A 20,846-nucleotide genomic window follows, 5' to 3' on the forward strand; every position below is an offset into this window, starting at 1 on the left:
GGGTGAAAGTTGGAAAAAAGTGCTCCGTTTAATGCAATGCGGGAGGTATTTGTTAGTTTTCGAATAAATTGAAAGTACGTCACTTAAGTGACTACCACCAATCTGGTCGCAAACGGTTGCAGCTAAATTCACCAGTAAATCATTGTTTAAGATTATAGGGAAGTTTTATAGAAGAACGTCCGAAGGGGTCGAAAGGGGAAACATTTTTTTCGGCTTGCTGAAAATTTTCAGTTTTTTATACCTTGTGGAAAAAGCATCTAGGGTGACAATGGGTATTATCGGCAGGTTTGTTCTCTTCGTCATGGGGGGTTTTTGTCAGCCAAATTGCCTGAAACTTAGCCATATAATTCAGCTTAGTTGGGAAGGATTTGAGACCAACTCTGAGATCCATAGGTTTCAAAAAACTCCCAAAGACGAAGAGAACAAAACGGCCGAGAATAGGCAATTTCCCCTAATTCAGACACACTTATTCAAATAAAATGATAAAGAATGGCATCTAAATTTGTGATAAATATCGATTTCAACTATGTAAGAATCGAACACAATCAATCAAATACATGCCGAATGGATGAGACTTTTTAATAGAGTGATAAATGCATAGGACAGAAATTAGAAAAAATTCAAAAAAAAATCTATTCAAGAACATCTACTTTCATGAGCTCTGCGGAAAAGTTTCGGCAGACATTTGATAAAAGTAATGATTGTCTCTTGTTATTAACCTTAGTAAGGTCTTGGGGTCTTTTTTGACCTTTTTCGAATTTCAATTCTTTGTAGTTTTTGCTTAACGAATCCTAGCAATCTGAAATTTTCTGACAATTAATTTTTTACGGAAATAAACCTTTCCCAAAAATAAAAAGTATTGAACGACTCCTAGGGGTGCTCCCATAAAAAAAAGTTACAAATAAGACCCTGGGGTTATTTTTACCCCAAACTTTGAACAACTCGCAAAAATCAGTGGCTTGTCCGATTTTGGATCTCTTTGGCTCAAATGAAAGGGCCACAAGTCTAGTTTTCAAAACCACCGGAGAAATCCGGATTTGGCCACTGTGGCCAACGGGAACCTGCTTCAACAGAAAAATGCCGCTTTAGAGACCCTAACTTTGACAAGCTATATCTTTGCAACCAAACAAGTAATCAGGACCGTCCAAGAACCGTTGGACAGATATTTACATGGACTTTGAATATAGACACTAATATTGACTAATTATTGAGAACCGGTTCCGGAAAGCCGGAGAGTTGCCTTGTCCCGGGATTATTTGCGTCATTCTTGCACACTCAATCCTGAATTGCCTCTTCAGTAATATTTTGACGAAAATAGAACAGCAGAACTATTTCGGTAGCTTCGGTAATCGATTTTACTGAGGCTCAATACACCAACTGTCAAAACCGGGTGCAAAAGATAAACAATACAGTATAGCTGTATTCAGCTGTTCTATTTTCGTCAAAAATTTACCGAACACGGTATTCTAAATTAAGTGTGTGCATTGATTCATCCCGATATTTCTTTCATGATTTATCCCGGGACTCCTTTCGGCATACTATCAGGTATTCTTCCTGAGTTTCATTTAGTGATTCCTCATAGATTCTGTCAGGGTTACCTTCCGAGATTTTTTTCCGGGACTTCTTCAATGTTTTTTCTCGCGAATCGTTGAGGAATTTTCCCCAGGATTACTCCAAGATTGTGCCACGGATTCAGGAATACCTTCTTTAGGGATTCCTTCTGGGAGTTTATTGATTGCTTCCGGGATTCCGTTTAAAGATTCCTCTCGAAAGTCTTCTAGCGATTCCTCACGGGATTCCTTCAGGGATTTTCTTCCGGCATTCCACCAGCGATTCCTTTGGAGATTTCTTCCGAGGATTTCTTTCAAGGATTTATCCCGGGATTCCAACTGGAATTTGTCCTGAGATACGGTAAGGGTTTCCACTTGAGATTTCTTCAGGAATTCCTTTCAAAATTGCCCCCCAAAAGGGTCTCATTTTGAGATTCTTTCAAGGATAACTCCAAAATGTTTTTGGGGATTCCTTCAGAATTCTGCCCGGGGTTCCTCCCGGGCTTTCTTCTTGAATTCTTTCAAGAACACCTCACAGGATTCCTTCAAGGTAGGAGGTTTCATTATTGACCTCACCGTCATCATTGAAATTTTAAAAGCAGTTTTCTCTTTCGAAACTAACGAACATGTATTCACTGTACTCAGTGAGTACATTTTCATAATAAACATTTGTATTTTGAACGAGATAACTGCTTTCGAAATTTTAATGATGACGGTGGTGTTAATGACGAATCATTCAACCTAAATGTGTCCTTCCTGGATCATTTAATTGATTCTTCTCGGGTTTAGTTTACGGTTTCATCTCTAGATTTTTACAATGATTCTTTTAAGAATTCCCATGAGGATTCCTGGAAGGATTTCTCGCGAGATTCCGTTAGGGATTTCTCCTGCGATTCCTTCCAGCATTCTGCCAGGTACTCCTGCCAAGATTAATGTAGGGATTCAATTGGAGATTTCTTCTGGATTTTTTTTAGGGATTCCTTCCCAGGTTTCTCATGTGATTCTTGTCGAGACTTTTTCAGAGAATCTAAGATTTTTTTTATCGATTTCTTCATCCTTTCGGAATTCTTTATGATTCGGGATTCTTTCCTAGATTCTCCTGGTTCTAGGATTTCTTACAGAATTCTTTCAATGATTCCTCCAGGATATCTCAGGGACACCGCTTGATATTCCTTCGGAAATTGCTGTCAGAATTCCTCCTGAATTATTTCAGTGATTCATCTAGGGATTTCATCCGAGTATCGTTCCTGGATGCTTCCCGGAAGTATATCACGGCATTCCTCCTAGGAATGCCAGGATTTTTTCCAGGACTTCTATAGGGTATTTCCCGGAATTCTTTGAGGGATGACTCTTGATTCCCTTCTCATATTCTCCCGGTTTTTTTTTTGCTGAGCCTGGGTTTATCCAGAAAATTTTCCCTGAATTTCGGCGACGATTATGGGGTAATACGGAGCTCGCTGTCACATTTATGTACACATGAGAAATAAGAAACTCTGTGACTGAATTCAAAATATGTGTTCGCAAGCGTCTAAAAGTGTACTAATTTATGACTTGTGAGCCTGTGAGTTTATGAAAAGTATCCATAATCCTGTTCCACTTTCAATGAAATTATTATGTATGCGAAGGGCGGTACTACTGATGTTACTGGATTTTCGTCAGTAAAAAAAAAAACAGGTATTCTTATTTCTTCTGGGACTCCCTCTTTTTGAGAATTCGTCCTGAAATTCCTCCATGAGCTTTTCTTAGGATTTCTACAGAATTTCCTTATAGGATTCTCCAGAAGTTCTTTCACGGGTCCTCCATGTATTACTTCCAGGATTCCTCTAGGTGTTTTTCCATGATTCCTGTAAGAATTGGATTCTTCAACGACGAGTTCCGTCTGGAATTCTTGATTTCAGGACTCCACTATTTGAGATTCCGAGGCGCTCTTTCGCGAATTCCTTGTAGGAGTCCAACAATGGTTTCTCCTGACATTCATCAGAAGTTCTCCAGAAACTCCTTTCGCGATTATTCCAAGAGCTTTTTCTGTGATTCCTCCAGAAATTCTTTTTGGCATTCCTCTAGTAAATACTGAAAACCCTTCTGAAATTCCTCCGGGAAATAAGTTCTTGGATTCTCTCAAATGCTCGTAATGGAAATCCTTCAGGAGTTTATTGCAGAATTTCAACAGGTTTTTCTTTCAATGAATTCCCTTATGGAATTACTTCAGGAGTTCGTATGATTTTTTTTCTCTGGATTCCGTATACCATTTATACAGGACCTACTTGAAGAATTGCTCCGACAACTTCTTGCTGAATTGCTCAATAGTTCAATAGTTTTAAATGTAATTACAATTCTCTTAACAACACAGTTTAACAGGTTCCGTCTGAAATTCCATTTCAACAGGACTTTTTCTGGGAATCCAAGAAAAAAAACTTCTGAAGACATTCCAAAAGCAACTGGGGATAACTTCGAAGAGTCCCTAAAAAAAACTAGAGGAATCTCAAAAGAAACTCTTAAAGAATTTTCCTGAAGGAATCTCGGAAAGAATTTCTGATGCATTTACGGAACTTTTGCAGGATTCCCAGAAGAATTCCTAGAAAAATCGGGGAACGAATGCTGGAAAGATCTCCTGAAGGAATCCAAGAATGAACCTCTTTAGGAATTTCAGAATAAACTCCAGCAAGTATTGCAGGAGATTTCAGCAATCCTGAATTAATCCTTGCAAAAAATCTGATAGAGCTCCCTGAGCTATCCCAGAAGGAACTCCTGGAGGAATCCTGAATCAAACATCTGGTGAAAACTCGCAGGAATCTTAGAAGGAATTGTTGAAGGAATTTCGACACGATTTCCTGAAGGAATCCCAGGAGGAGTTCCTGTAGAAATCTCAGAAGAAATCTCTGGAGGGATTCCGGAAAGAGTCCTTGAAGGTATCTCGGATGCAATCTCTCTAAGAATCTTCAAGAAGAATCCCAAAGGCAACTCCTGCAAGCATTTTTAATAAACTCATCAAAGAATCTAATAAACAACTCATAGGAGAAATCCCGGTTTGATTAAATTCAAAATATGAGGTTCGCTTGCGTGGGAAAGTGTGCTGATTTCTGACTTGCCAGTGGCATCCCCCCACGAGCTCTTTCTGGGATCCCTCCAGGATTTTTTTCCGCGTTTTCTCCACAATTTCTCTAGGATTTTTTATTTGGGAGTTTCTTATGAGATTCTTCCGGTAATTTATTTAGAGTAATTTCAGAACTTCCCTCTGGAATTCTTTCAAGAATTTCTTCAGAGATTTCTAAACAGCTTCCATCTGGGATTTCTCCAGGAAGTCTCCCGGGATTCCTCCAGAGATTCCTTCCGGGAGTTCATATTTTCTGGGATTCCTTCAGAACTTTCCCTAGGAAATCGTTCAATGAAAGAAATTACTTCTGAGATTACCCCAGCATTTCTTCCAGGAGTTCCTTCCGTGATTCCACCAGAAATTTATTCCACGATTCCTCTTTGAGTTTCTTATGTGATTCCAAGTTCCAGATGTGATTCTTCTTGGGATTCCTTCAGAAGTTCCTGCTGAGATTCTTCCAGTGTTTCTTCTGAGAATCTCTCTGGCACTTTAAGAAATTTCTTTCGGGATTTCTCCAGGAATTTTGAGAATTCTGCATCAATTCCTTCTGAGATTCCCCTAATAATTTAATGTGGAATGTTTTAAAAAGTGTTTTTTCTGGGATTTCCAGAATTAATTCCTGGAAAGCAATTCCACGAGGAATTCCATTTAAAACTGCTTGTAAAATTCCGTAATAAACTCCTGAAGAATTTTCATTAGAATCATCTGGGAGTATTCCAAAATGAACTTCCGAAGAAATTCGAGAAGGATTAGCAGGAATTATAGAAGGAACTCCTAGAGGATTCCAGAAAAGAGTACCTAGAGGAGACCTGAGTAGAGTTGCTGAAGAAATACCGGACGCAGTTTCTGATAGAATGATGCAAGAATTCCATGGAAAAATCTCGTAAAGATTACACTGAGGAATACTGGAAGGAGTTCCCAGAGAAATTCCGGAAGAAGTTCTCAAAGGAATCCAAGAAGGAGTTCCTAACGAAATCCAGGGAGCAGTTTCTGAGAGAATTCCATAAGAAGTTCATGAAGAACTTCGTAAAGGTTTCTCGCAGGAATGATAGAACTCCAGAGAAATTTCGGAAGGAGTTCCCTAAGGAATCCCGGAAAAGTTTTGTCTAGTAGGAAAAAAAACCCGTAAAAAGTATCCGGAAGAATTCCAGGAGTATCCGAAAGAATTTTGAAAAGAGATTCTGAAGGAATCCCTGATGTTCTTTGAATCCTGGAAATAAGACGAACTCCTGGTAAAATAGAAAGTACGAACTATCGGGGGAATCTTAGAGTGTCTAAGAGTCCTGAAAGGAGTTCTTTAGGATATCCCGGGACCAATTTCTGAAAGAATCCCGTAAGAAGGAATCTCGTAAAGATTTCCCGGAGGAATGCAGGAAGGTGTTCCCAGAGAAATTCTGGAAGGAGTTCCCAAAGGAATCCCGAAACGAGTTCCTGAAGAAATGCCGGAAGCAGTTTCTGAAAGATTCCTGTAAGAAGTTCATGGAGGAATCGCGTTATGATTACCTGGAGGAATTCTGGAAGGAGTTCGCAGAGAAATTCCGGAAGTAGTTCCCAAAAGAATCCCGGAAGGAATTCCTAGATAGATTCCTCTATGAGGAAGGAGTTTTTTAAATATAAAATCCAGTAAGAAGTATGCGGAGGAATTCTAGAGAGTTTACGAAAGAATCCGGGAAAAGTTCCTGAAGGAATCCCGAAACGTATTTTGGAAGGAGATGCTGAAAGAATTCCTAATGTTATTTGAATCCTAAAAATAACTTCTGGAGGAATCCCGAAATAAATTTCTTGTGATGATCCTGGAAGAATCCCAAGAAGAACTTCTGCTATAATATCAGAAGGAGGAATCGCAGAAGAAACTAAGGAGGGAACTCGTAAAAAAGGAGAAATCCGAGAAGGAACTCCTTAAGAAATCTTGGAAGAAATTTCTGGAGGAATCCTAGATATCCTAGTCTTAGACGAAATGCATAGAGAATCCAAGAGGGAGTTTCTAAAGGTTTCCTAAATAAAGCGCTGGAAGAATCTCATGAGAAATTCTTTGGAAACCCCAGAAGAAACTTTAGGAAGAGTACTGGAAGTAACTTGTAAACATCAGGGCCACGAAACGTGAAAGATTTAGAAAAGCTAACCTTAGCAATCACAGTGTCTATCCCACACGCAACAAATCTAAAACCAATGTCTGGTTCTAAGATTCCATTTATGACCGCCTTCCCTTGACAAATGGACTCACTGTGCTGCTAGTAACAGAACCAGAAGGGACCCCGAAAAAAAAAAAACGCAACCGCAGAGAAGAACCACACAAAAGAGGAAAAAACCTGTTAAAAGCAATAAGCAATCAGCGGCGAGAAATAAATTGCTTTTCCCACTTTAGCAGGCAGCAGTGTGTGCACTTTGGCCAAAAATGGGCAAAAAGGAGGCGAAAACAAGGCAGTAACAAGTGACTCCGTCGCTGTCGGCTGCCGCCGCCGCCACCGCCATCGGTTGGCGCAGCAGGCCAAGAAAGTCTCAAGAGGAGTGCAAAAATCGGTGATGGATGCTTCGATCCCATCTTGTGGTGGTGGCCTACTAGGATAGTAGATGTTCTTGGTGTTGTTGTGTAGCTTTTTGCGTGATCGTCTTCTCTGGAGATTCCGTTCGAAGATTGGGGGATAACGTAAGATCCTAATTGCGTGCGCGTACCACGAAGGAAAATCGAGCATCCAGAACTCCAGAAGAACCGATCGACGAAGGAATGGATAGAACAACAAACGGCCAGATCAGATGATGAGTCCTCGGTCGGTCAGTCGCAACCGATGGGATGCTGGCCATTAAGAAAAGTTAATGCCACAAGAATGTATACTTTTTGGCTTTAAACAGAATTATTGAGCGGATCCAAGACAGTCAGGAAAAAAACTGCTCTCAAGCCTAAGAGTTACACTCAGTCTGTCTTAGGTACACGATCACGATGCCAGCCAGCCAGGTTGGAAGGAAACGACGACAGAACGGAATGGAAATGCACAGGAAATTTTGTGTTTTTAAAATCGACAAGTGTTTTTAAAGAAAACACTTGTCCGCCTCTCGGAGTTAGGTACGCGGCTTGCAGCATTTGCTGGGGTTGTGTTATTTCAAAACTGTTTTCAAGACCAAGCTTTCGAGAAATTAATCCAGGAGGAAACCTGTTTCCACGAATTCTTCCCTGGGCCGCTTATGATGGGTTTGATTGAGAGACGGCTAAGGCTGCCTGACTGCAAGGATCCTTGAGGTGCTCAGGGTGCTGGACGATCACCGTTCTTTCTCTGAGGCTCTCGCGCGGAGCCTAAAAATACAAATGGGACGAGTCGCGGGTATTCATCAGGATTCAATGCAAGGGAATAATAACGTAGAGTCTGGTGCGAGAGAGAAGTGAGGAAACTTTGACAGACGGACACAGAAGGTGAAGGAGCGCAAACATTTGAGAACAAATTATGAAATATGTGTAAGATAAATATTGAATTGTTCCGAGGGTGTAGCATAATGTAAATTACAGTGTGCTTGCAGAGGAACAAACTTGAAATTTGTTACACGAGAAGCGTATGAAATGCCTTTTAGGTTAGGCACGACAAGATATTGGAAATATTCAAGTTTGAAATAATATCTTAAAAGATTAGATTATTTCCTGAAATCAACATTTTCAAGGAACACTTCTTTCTACTTGTTATTGTTATCCATCGAGTTAAAACAATTTCCTTAGTATCGTAAAACGGAATAGCATTGATCAGCAAGTAGTACTTTACTTCCTTATGAAATTGCCTACCTTTGGGCGTTATTCACGGTAGATAATTGTAGTTATCAGGGATTCCTTCAGAAATTCTCCAACGATTCTCTCAGAAGCTCTTCCAGAGATTCCTTCAAGAATTCCTCCGAGGATTCCTTCAGGAAGTCCTCCGGAGAATCCTTCAGGAATTCCTCCGGAGATTCCTTCAGGAACTCTTCCGGAGATTCCTTTAGGAATTCCTCCGGAGATTCCTTTAGGAATTCCTCCGGAGATTCCTTCAGGAATTCCTCCCGGGATTCCTTTAGGAAGTCCTCCGGAGATTCCTTCAGGAATTCCTCCGGGGATTCCTTCAGGAATTCCTCCGGGGATTCTTTCAGGAATTCCTCCGGGGATTCCATCAGGAATTCCTGCGGGGATTCCTTCAGGAATTCCTCCGGGGATTCCTTCAGGAATTCCTCCGGGGATTCCTTCAGGAATTCCTCCGGGGATTCCTTCAGGAATTCCTCTGGGGATTCCTTCAGGAATTCCTCCGGGGATTCCTTCAGGAATTCCTCCGGGGATTCCTTCAGGAATTCCTCCGGGGATTCCTTCAGGAATTCCTCCGGGGATTCTTTCAGGAATTCCTCCGGGGATTCCTTCAGAAATTCCTCCGGGGATTCCTTCAGGAATTCCTCCGGGGATTCCTTCAGGAATTCCTCCGGGGATTCCTTCAGGAATTCCTCCGGGGATTCCTTCAGGAATTCCTCCGGGGATTCCTTCAGGAATTCCTCCGGGGATTCCTTCAGGAATTCCTCCGGGGATTCCTTCAGGAATTCCTCCGGGGATTCCTTCAGGAATTCCTCCGGGGATTCCTTCAGGAATTCCTCCGGGGATTCCTTCAGGAATTCCTCCGGGGATTCCTTCAGGAATTCCTCCGGGGATTCCTTCAGGAATTCCTCCGGGGATTCCTTCAGGAATTCCTCCGGGGATTCCTTCAGGAATTCCTCCGGGGATTCCTTCAGGAATTCCTCCGGGGATTCCTTCAGGAATTCCTCCGGGGATTCCTTCAGGAATTCCTCCGGGGATTCCTTCAGGAATTCCTCCGGGGATTCCTTCAGGAATTCCTCCGGGGATTCCTTCAGGAATTCCTCCGGGGATTCCTTCAGGAATTCCTCCAGGGATTCCTTCAGGAATTCCTCCGGGGATTCCTTCAGGAATTCCTCCGGGGATTCCTTCAGGAATTCCTCCGGGGATTCCTTCAGGAATACCTCCGGGGATTCCTAAAGGAATTTTTTAGGGATTCCTAAATTCTCAAAGGAATTCATCCAGGGATCCCAGGGATTTCTTCAGGAACTCCTTCAGGGATTTCATCCGGAATTCCTTCAGGAAGTTGTCCAGGAATTTCTTTAGGAATTCCCCAGGGATTCCTTCAGAAATTCCTCTTGCAATTCTTTCAGGAATACCTCCTGAGATTCTTTCAGGAATTTCTGCAGGAATTCATTCAGAAGTTCCTCCAGGGTTTTTCTTGCAATTCCTCTAGGAATTCTTCCAGGAATTTCTCCAGGAAATCATCCAGGAATTCCTTCAGGAATTCTTCCAGAAATACCTCCAGAAATTCTTCCATGAATTCCTCCTGGGATTCGGAAGATTTCATCAGGCACTCTTTCAGGATTTCCTCCAGGGATTCCATCAGTAATTCCTGAAGGGAATTCTTCAGGAATTCCTACAGCAGTTTCTGCAAAAATTTCGTTAGAAATTCTTACAATAACTCCTCCAGTGATTCTTTCATACATTTCTCCAGGGAATGCTTCAGGAGTTCACCCAAAAAAGACACTTTTGGAATTCTTCCAGGGATTCCACCAGGTTTTTTTTTTCTAGATATTGGAATTCTCTAGGAATTCTTCCAGAATTTTCGTTTTAAATACATTGATCGATTCGTCCAGGAACTTCTACAAGGATCACAAATGGAATTCATCCGGGATCCTTTCAGGAATTCCTTCAATTGAATTCAAAGCCAAAATCTACCATACCAATTTCAAAATTTGTGTATGGACAGAAGTTTACGAGGAGGAGTTTAAGGTCATAAGAACGAAAATCGAAAATGCAGAAAATGATTTTTGATTACGCTTTCAAGGCTTGTATATGAGAACCGGTAGAAAAAAACAATCTAAAAATTGATCAATGTTACCCCGCATTACGATAGCAAGAATCTTCAATATAATCTAGACACGATAATAAAAGGTCAAATCTCACTAACCTGATGATGGTGATGGTGGTGGTGATGATGGTAGCCACCCTGTCGCAAGGACCCATGCATCCCATGGCCATAGTTCTGCATCGGTTGCCGCGGGTGCTGAAAGTGGGATGCGGACGTTTGGATCATCATGTCGCACAGAATGTCCTCTAGATCATCGGACGATGCGCCGGAAGCTGCCTCTGGATCGTCGTCCTTTTTCTCCTGATCGGTGGTGGCGGTAGTCGAACTGGTCGCGGAGGTCGCTTGGTCACTCAAGTCACTAGAACTGGAACCACTGGTGGCACTGACACTAGCAGCAACAGCAGCGGCAGCACCTTGGCACAGTTCATCAGCCGACGATTCGAGCTCCCTCTCGATTCGTTTGACCTCGCACTCCTCTTCCTCGTCTTGTTCGGCTGTGGTCTTCTTTTTTGCTGGTTCTTCGGTTTCCTGCATTAAACAAACATATAATTTATTGTTGTTTTTTCTCGCTCCCCCTCGCACACACGTGCACTGGCCGGGTACGATGGTAGTAGCCAGAAGCCGGAGCTGCTGGTGGCGGAGGCTAAAAGGTATGCACGAGTATGAACTCAGTCCTCGCCGCCACCGGCCGTCGTCGTCGTCGTCGTTCGCTTCTATTTGAATCCAAAATTAACAGTGTAATTATGGTCGATAGTCTTGTCAGTGGTCATCGATAATTTGCTTAACCTCAGAGCATTAAACATTAACGTCAAAAATGTTTCAGTCGAGGGGGAGAACGCAAGCTTCTAGCTAGGATTATTGACGTTCTCTGTCGGTGTCCGGTGTTCGGAACGTTCTAGGTCAGAGGTTTCCAATCGCGAGGATTATGCGTCGGAAACAAACTATAACAAATTCTATTGTGTGATGATTATATCTACTAGAAAATGCGAATACCCCTGTATCTCCACAGCCATCACGAGGAAGACATTTGCTAGAGGGAAGGATGAAAATTCTGGGAGCTCACCTAATTACTTGGAAATTTATGGGTTCAAATGCAAAGGGGTGTAAGCGATCATTTTGTCGATTTTGAGCTCCAGAAATTCCTTCATTAACAAGCTCACAACCCGGTAGATGTGAAATACTGACGATCAAAACGTGATATTGGTTTGATTGATATAAGAGATAAAAGATCTGAAAATAATATCTGAAAAATGTTCCTGGAACATCTGAACAATATTAAAATTTGATATTTCAAGATCAAACGAATAGCTTGCGGGTTCATCGCTCAGAGGGAAGCTACACCTGTTTCCATATCAGCCTCAACTTCCTTATCAGTCTGAGACAAACTGCCAGCGTTGCAAACTACCACCCCGTGTATCAATCGCTCGGTCAGAAGCCACATCAGTTTCCCTGTCAGAAGCTATATCTGCCTCTCTATCAGCCTCAACTCCCTTGTCAGTTTGGAGAAGTGCATCCGTCTACTTTTTTATCTGTATTAACGAGATTTTTAGCCCTAGGCTAGTTCATCTCGGAACACACGCATTGTGACCCTTCCGAAGGAAGAACTCATATTTTTATGAGTTTGTCGGGGGTGGGATTCGATCCCAGGTCGTCGGCGTGATAGTCACGTGTTCTAACCATCACACCAGGTCCGCTCCCAAAGACATCCATCTACTGGACTCGAAGGCTCCAGCCTTCGCTATATGACTAAAAGCGATATCTTATGCGATGCACGGTGTGCACTATTGCGACGTAATAGAGTATCTTATGCGACTTTATAATATTAAAAAAAAAAAAACAATTCTTGTCAGCTCAGTATCGAACTAATAACCTTTGGATTATCGAGCCACACTTCACACTTAACACCAAACACTGCCTATGAAACACACTGGCTAATTGTTATGGACATTCTAACTCACCTCAGTGTTTGTTGGAATGCAGCTGGTTTCCCTGCGTTGTACGTGTTCGGCAGGCTATCTGGAGCTCAAAATGACAAAACTTGATTTCCCGCACAGTTATCACTACCCCTCTCTTGTTAGCACAACCTATTGTTAATTATCAGGTCGACAAAATAAAAATGATGACTTTGTAGCTTGTTTTGTCACCATAATGATAACTGCTCACTTTCTTGTACACAGATCGAAAAAAGAATGTAAAATTCTATGACATATGATGCACATGTTTGGAGCGTGGCATATCACAGAAGTTTACATGACATATCATGTAAAAGTAATAAAATATCATGTAAACTTCCACTATATGTAATGTAATTCGGCATGACTCTGTGTGTTTACATGACATATGACACAAATTTACATGATATATCATGTAAACCATCATAACACTAAGTTTACATGACTAAACTGAAGTTTACATGACGTGTAAATCTCATTATTTTTATCTGTGTAGCTTTTTGGCCCCCAAGAGCACCTCTTTCATTGTTATCACGTATCACATCGCAATATGACAACGTCAACGATTCCAGCTTATGCGAGTTTGTATGCACATTTCAACGAGTTTATTTTTATTTTTATGCAATTCAGTTTGTACACCAATGCGAGATACACTGACATAATAAGAAAAATACCAAACGAAGTCGTATAACCATCGCAGTACGCAATTATGCGAATTCAATTGACACTTTACGAGTTTGCTCGAAAGCTTTTGCGAATTAGCAAAGTTCGTCGCAATAAAACATCGGAATATCGTCTACTACGATGCAGTCATACACAGTGCTGAAAATTTCATTTCGTCATACCTAAATTCAATCTCCTATAGCTCATTTTAGAAGCTGAACCTTAGAATATGGTATATGAAAAACTTGTGCGGCTAGACCAGTTCTGCTAGAAAGTCACGGAAAAACCGATATTTTTCGGATATTTAAGGTAAATGTCACGGACTACCTTTGAAAAATGCCAAATGATAATCACCGTGAATATCATTGGCATTTTTTCGAAGGTAGTCCGTGACATTTACCTTAAATATTTGAAAAATATCGGTTTTTCTGTGACTTTCTAGCAGAACTGGTCTGGCCGCACATTTTTTTCATATAGCATATTCTCAGGTTCAGCTTCTAAAATGAGCTGTAGGTGATTGAATTTAAATATGACGAAATGAATTTTTCAGCACTGGTCATACATGATAAAAGATAGTTTACACTCTTATTTGAATTCATCAGATACATCACAATAAGTTCAAAAAATAACATCATATGCGATGGAAATTGTCCCTCAGTCGTACATATATGCGATAGTGACTTAAAATAATACTTTATACGATGTACAGCGTGCATCCTTATGCAATTCCTGGTTGTCTGGGAAGTTTGCCGGGTATCGCTAGTTAGTTTTATAATGCTTTTGAAGAAATTACCAATACCTCTTCTTTAAAACCAAACATAAACCAATTTGGTCTGCATCATCAACATCGACATCAACCTCAATTATAAACCCACAACAAAACTAAAGTGGCCTATTCTAAGCAACAGCATGGAAAGGTGATCTCTGAAAACTTGTTGTACTTCCCAAGATATCCTCTAGGCGAATTTTTATCTTCTTGTAGAGATCTTTAAGTGCACTTGTTTGCAGGCCGATGAAATGATCCCCCACTGCACGGGAATCGACGTCATTCTTGGATGACCAAACCAACCACTTTACAGATGCCGCAACCGGAGAAATTTGTCACTGCACCATGTTGAGGTCGGTTTTCAGGATGTGGGTTCTTGATTGGCAGCGATAATAGATTGAAGAGAATCAAAATCGGATGCTTGAGTTTATTTTTTTTTCTATTTTTCGTTCTTACTCGAACAGTTGCTCTACCTCAAGAATGTTCAATTGAAGATAACTACGAGAGCCTTTTAAAACTGACATTAAGTTCTATAGTTCTTGTTGTGTTTATGGTTTTATGCACTGAGTCCCAAGTATTCTTGGAGATATTCTTAAAACCACAAATTGATGAAGAATAGTTGTGCTCAGGTGAAACTACGATAAGAGAATTTATAATGCTTAGATAAAAACAATCTTAAAAATAAATAAAACCAAATAGAGTCAAGATAGTTACTTGACATCCCAAGTAACCAAATACTTATTATTTTAGTTTTATAATGGTTCTAACAACCACTTTTAGTTTATTTGACTACAAAATGATACTTGGGATATTTCTGGCCGAAGTCCATCACGCCGAAAAAACTATGGCAAAATCAAAAATATTTCAGGAAAACTCCAACAAATTGTCAATTTGTTCAGGGCCCAAAAATAAAACTGTTTGAAACAAATCAAACGTAGGATTTCAAGCTAATTCAACACATGTTCGAAATAAACATGTATCTTTTATTAATTTCTGACAGGTTATGTTAAAAAAAATGCTTTGTGTCACAGATCGGAGGTTTTTGTTTTACCATTGAATTGACTAATTCTTTCCCTTCGATGGAAAGTCCCTCTTCCCTGTGGCACTTTTTTTTTAATTAGAGAGACTTTCAGCCCTTGGCTGGTTCGTCTCTACGTGTGGCACTTTCAATGCCAACATTATGTAGGTTTCATACGCTCCCGAAAACCACAAGATTTCGTGGAAGTTTTTGAGGAAATTTAACGTTTTTGCAGGAGGAAATCTCCACGATCCTGCAGTTGGAGCTTGTGAGTATTGTTTATGTTCTCGACGGCGAAACGGGAGGCTCCTCAATGGGTATTGTAGAAATCAATATGTAATTGAGCAAGCTTAAAAAAATAAAAATTTTGATTCTAAACATTTTATCATCTTACCGATTAAAATAAATATTTTTGTTTCAAATAAACGAAATGTTTACTCCGTGATGGTGCTGCGCCCGTAACGGAGATCATAACCGTTACAGATTATTCTCCTCATCATACAATGGACGCTTGGTCAGCAATCCTGGATTCTATCAGCAATCTGGGGCGAAGCAGTCGAGTCAAGTACAAGACACTGAAGACGACCTTACAGTTGAGGTCGAAATACGTATCTGTCAAAGGATGCAAATTCTTAGTGGAATTCAAAGGAACAGTACTTAACCCGATTTTCTTTTTATTTAAAAAAAAGCAGCAAAGCAATAGTTAAGAGCATTATTATAAGCAAATATAACTGTTAGTTACAATCGCAATTCCTTAAGAGAGAGTTTGTCTTTACTTGAAGTGCATACTGTTTGTAAAATGATTTTGAAAAGAAGATTAGGTTTTACGTCTTTGGGAGAAGAGGAACATGTAGAACTTTACTCCCTGGGGCTTTTTCCTACTCCAAAATAAATAAAGAAATAAATAATAAAAAAAAATATGCCTTCATTTTCCATCTATGATCTAATTGTTTTACACTGGTATAATCTAAACTTTTAGCATGACTGCCAGATTTGGGTTTTTGATTTACCAAGTTGTGTATTCCAGCATTGATTGCTACTAAAATTATTTTTCTTAAATGGAACTTGTTTGTATTCAGAGCAGTTGGAGAACTTATTCAAGGCAAGGCTCAGGTTGGTTAACGGGAAAGGGGTGGCGGGGTAGCTAAAAATGTCAGGGGTGTACCAAGGTCGTTCCCGGGACCATAGGAGGTTTGAAAGGCGTTTCAGAGGTTTCTCAGGAATTTCCTAGGGAACTCGGGGGGTTCAGGCAGATAAATGGGTGTTTTAGAGGGCTCAAGTGGGTTCAGGAGTGTTCCAGGGGCATTCAATAGGATTGAGGGATGTTCTTGGAGATCTCAAGAAGTTTCAGGAGGCATCCATGACATTTCAGAGGATTTCAAGGGGTTCCAGGGATGTTCCAGTGGATTGTAGAGGGTTTCAAAGGCGTTCCAGGGGGTATCAAAGGGTTTCACGGCTTTCCAGTGCGTTTCTGACGGGTTTCGGGGCGTTATAGGGGTCTCAGAAGCACTCATGGGTACTTCAACGTGTTTGAGTGGGTTTCAGAGGCGTCCCGGGCATTAGGACATTAACTCAGGAGTGTTCTAGGGGGATTCACAGTTTCCGGGGCTATTCCAGCCCAAGTAACATTCTTTAATCTGGTAGAGTAGGGGAGGTTCTTAATACCATCATAAAGTATTTGGTTTTATGCCGGCTTTTAAAAACCTTCTTAAGACTAATTAGAAATCAAAATGTTACTTGGAAGGGGGTTTTAGAGCCATTTCTGGGGGTTTGGAAGGACTTTAATGGAGTTCCAAATAGTTTCTTCAAGGAAACTCTAAAACCTTCCCGGGGTTTCAGGGATCTTGAAGAGATTTAAGACTCATTCCGAAGCCCTCTGAAATCACCCTCTACAGCTAAAAACGTTTTGAAAATCTCTTTTAAACTTTCTTCAAAGCATCCTTAAACCCCAAACAACTTGGTACGCCTTCAAAAATTCCAGAAACCTCCTTGTTACTTCTTGAAACCTCCGGAAACTATGCCCTAAAACCACATGAAATCCTCTAAAACGCTTTGAAATGCCATAAGACTGTCTGGAACCCCCTCAAAACTCCATAACATTTTCTCAAACTCCCTGAAACGTCTTGAAACACCTTGAAATGGCTTGGAGTCCCTGTGAAAACCTCCTGAAACTTCATTGCAAACTCTCCAAATCCGAAAACCCCATCGGAACGCCTTGAAACTCATCAGAATTAGAATCCCTGAACCCCCCTCGGGAGCTCTGTGGAACTTCTGGAACTCACTGAAACTCGCTTCAAATTAAAATTGAATTAGCTGACCATTCGCTGAGCATCGGTGTGATGTATCTACCTCCTGACCGGAAAAATTGCATCTCCGATATTCATTTCCACGTTGATTCCATTGGGAATATCCTAAGCAATCTCCACCCAAACGACGCTGTTCTGAAACTTGGTGATTACAATATTTTGCTACTACCGTAGAATCATGCACGTGAAAATAAACATTCCCGTATTAACTGTTCAACAGTTGGCAGATTACCCTATAGGGGTAGGCGGGGCATTATGGACACCCGGGGCAGAATGGACACCCTCAATATTTTGAAATATGCGAAATTTTTTGAACTTTCAATGAATGGAGAATATAGTCCATTTGTCTAAAACGTAGTTTCAGGAAAGAAACATTCGAAATTAAAATTATACTTGATTTTACACGAAAAAGTTGCGTCCTCCGTTTTTTGTGCATGGAAATTATAATTTTCACACCATCTAAAATAAGATTTAGTGATTAATTTATTGCAGGTCGATTAAAACCTGATATTTCTAGAACACATGCAAGTAGTTTTGCTGTATCTACATGCTTAACATGTTTATATTTTCTTCTTTATCATATCAAAAATCAAGTTTGAAAATATCATCTGCTGCCGGGGCAAAATGGACACTCACCTTTTTGAAAGAAGCGGCAAGGGAAAAATATAACCTAAATCACAAACCAACCAAATTCTTCGATTTCAGTATATTTTCGGTTAAATGTTCACTATAGTAGACATAGGGTGAAACAAATTGGTCAAAAAACGGCAGCAGTGGAAAATAGTTGTTCTAGGCACAGCTGCACACGCCGATAAAAACGAAGTAATAATGTAATAATGTACGAAATTCGTAAAAGTCTCATGTTGTTCATATTGCCCCATGGGGGTGTCCATTCTGCCCCGTATGCTTGAAGACGGTCATGAAAAACTAACATTTTTCATAACATTTTTTGAAGTGGATGAATCATTTTTCTTCGTGAGCATTCTTATGCAATAGATGCTAAATAGACGTTAAAAGGATACATGTATCAAAAAACTAAACTTTTATGACATCTTGCCAGGTAAAGTTGGCAAAAACCTTAGGGTGTCCATATTGCCCCGCCTACCCCTACTGTTTGTTATAAATACATTTGTATAAATAACGAAAAATGTTGAAATAAGTAATGGTTGTTCGGAACTCTTCACACATTAGCCCAGACAATATTTCCTTGTTTTGACACCTACTACACGGATTGCTTCTACACGGTCTCCCAATACACGGATTTCTATTACACGGTAATCCGTGTTGTAGGAAACCCCCCTAATTGAAGGGTATGGGCGAATACTTATCTCAAGCGCATTCAAAGATAGAGCCACATTTTCTTTACTAAAGTACTAGAAGAGATGTACCAAAAAATTAACCTGGGAGCGATTTGGCCTTCAGAGGCGCTTTGCAGACGCACTTGCTTTGTACATTCACCAGTAGAAATACTCATAAGATACACATGAAGTATCTCAAGATCTAGTTTATTTGTAACAATGGTGTCTTCGGTAAAATTGTTCAGAAGATCAAGAACAATCTAGTGATCAATCAATTAGTTGATGATTTCACCGCTAGGTGGCACTAGTTGTCAAGAACTGATCTATCATGGGATCCAATGAAGATAGAAAAGTGTTGTTTTCGGAAAAGTTTTTCAGGAAGTCAATAGTAACCTAATGACCAAGTTTTTCGTTTGCGATTTTGCCGTTGGTTGTCAAGTAAACTTTCGAACTGCTCTATCTCAGGATCCACAGCAGATAGAAATGTGTCGTCTTTGATAAAATTGTTCATGAAGCCGTGAGTAATTTAATGATCCTGCAATTAGTTGGAGATTTCGTGGCTAGGTGGCACTGGTGATTCCGCCACTAAGTGGCGCTAGTTGTCAAGCAAACTTTCAAACTGCTGTACATCGGAATCCAAAGCAGACTGAAAAGTGTCGTCTTCGGGTTAGTTGTTTTGAAAATCAAGAATAATTTAGCTAGTAATTCAGCAATAAGTTGGTGATTTCACCGCTATGTGGCGTTGGTTGTCAAATCAAGTTTTGAACTGCACTATCTCGGGATCCAAAGCAGCCATAATGTTTCAGACTTTTCAAATATCCTGAAACATTTTCGAAGACATTATTTCAATCCCAAATCAATTGTGTAGAAAGATTCCTGACTGTATGTAAGTGTTGATGATCCACAGTTTCTAAGTAAACTACCACGTCAAAAACAAGTTAATGACGAAACATATGTACGTACGTTCAGGAGACAATGTTGTAAACATGTCTGAATATAACAAGGATATAATAAATAATAAATATAATAAAGCATAAATAAACTCAACTAAACAAGTTAGCTTTTGTCATTTGTCTGCGATACGCAAGTCAATGGTTTGGGAACCTCTGCTCTAGTCACGAACAGAACCATCCGGCGGGAAGGCTTTCCGAAGGGTAATAATTTAGCCAAATTCACCGTCGTGCCTCCTATACTTGGAAAACAAATTGATGCCAGGTCTATGTAGTGGCGACGACGACGACGACGGGGGCGCTCTAATAACTTATTTTATGTTCGATCCTTTTGCGGTTACAACAGCAGCAGCAGCCTATGGGAACTCACCTCGATGGCGGTATCGTTGATCAGGTCCGGTAGGTTAAGTCCTTCCTCGAGGAACAGGTCAGCTAGCGGCGGTGGAAGTGTCGCCTCACTGCCATCGGTGGCGTTGAGTACATATTCACCTGGGGGTTAAAGGAAGAACAAATATTTAGTCTAGGTTTGGTTGTGCGTGTGGTGATTTCAATCAAATGACAAATGAAACACTGTGTACTCGGCGGTTGCAGAGGTTTGTTTGCAGATGGCGACAAGATGTGTCAATCAAACTGCGCTGTATGGCCCCCGAGTATAGGAGCTACTGATGGAGAGTGTTTGGGATTAGGGAAATTGTTTCTTGTTTCTCGATAAGGTGTTACATTATCAAATCTTATTTTCTGAAGTAAAACGACTTTTGAAAACCGATATATCATCTTAGTAGACTTCCTCATAGTAGGCCTAATCCAATCAAATGGCCTGCTGTGATGATTGACGAAGCATGAAATCGGTGTTTATATTTGTTTCTCACAGTAGTGAATTGAATTCAAATCAAGCTGAATGTGTTAGCTACCCGTGTTACATTCCAAGTGGTGAATCCGATAGCCATCTGTCAAAGCAGTAAATTGTTCGAAGATCGATGCCTTATCCAAATTTGTTTTCCAAAAATCCCCTCAATCTTCCCTAGAGACTATACAAGGCAAATAGGCAAAATTTCTAGTCACCTGGTCCTGCCCTTTGTATCCATCAGAGACGGCGGCGGCAGCTTTATGCCACCGATTCCTCTGAATCTCATTTCCAAAAAATCAAAACGTCTCAAGAGATTCATCGTCGCGTCGGTGGAATGGAAGACAGAATCAATGATGTCTCATCCGAAAAGATCACACTCACCTCTTGGTCCCGATTCCAATTGTCATCCTCAAACTCGTTCCGCCAGCAGCAGGAGCGGAACCGGCTCCCGGCTACCGGTCGGAGCCACCTCATCCTAGACAACGCACATGACCTGTGGCTGCGGATGACTTGACCGCGTGTGGTTTCGAATTTCAGC

The 20,846-nt window shown here is 40.7% G+C and overlaps 1 protein-coding gene across 7 annotated transcripts in view; it reads right to left on the reverse strand.

Annotated features, from left to right (window-relative positions):
- The window catches only part of LOC109414602 (segmentation protein cap'n'collar), a 279,838-nt gene that overhangs the window by 84,252 nt on the left and 174,740 nt on the right, over positions 1 to 20,846 (reverse strand). For all 7 annotated transcript variants that reach the window (XM_062847322.1, XM_062847323.1, XM_062847320.1 and 4 more), the window contains 2 exons: positions 19,832 to 19,950; positions 10,608 to 11,036 (listed from right to left, as the gene is read on the reverse strand). In XM_062847322.1, coding sequence (XP_062703306.1) covers positions 10,608 to 11,036; positions 19,832 to 19,950 — 548 coding nt within the window. The remainder of the gene's footprint in view (positions 1 to 10,607; positions 11,037 to 19,831; positions 19,951 to 20,846) is intronic.

The sequence above is a fragment of the Aedes albopictus genome, chromosome 1 (genome assembly GCF_035046485.1).
Source record: "Aedes albopictus strain Foshan chromosome 1, AalbF5, whole genome shotgun sequence".
NCBI classification, from domain to species: domain Eukaryota; kingdom Metazoa; phylum Arthropoda; class Insecta; order Diptera; family Culicidae; genus Aedes; species Aedes albopictus.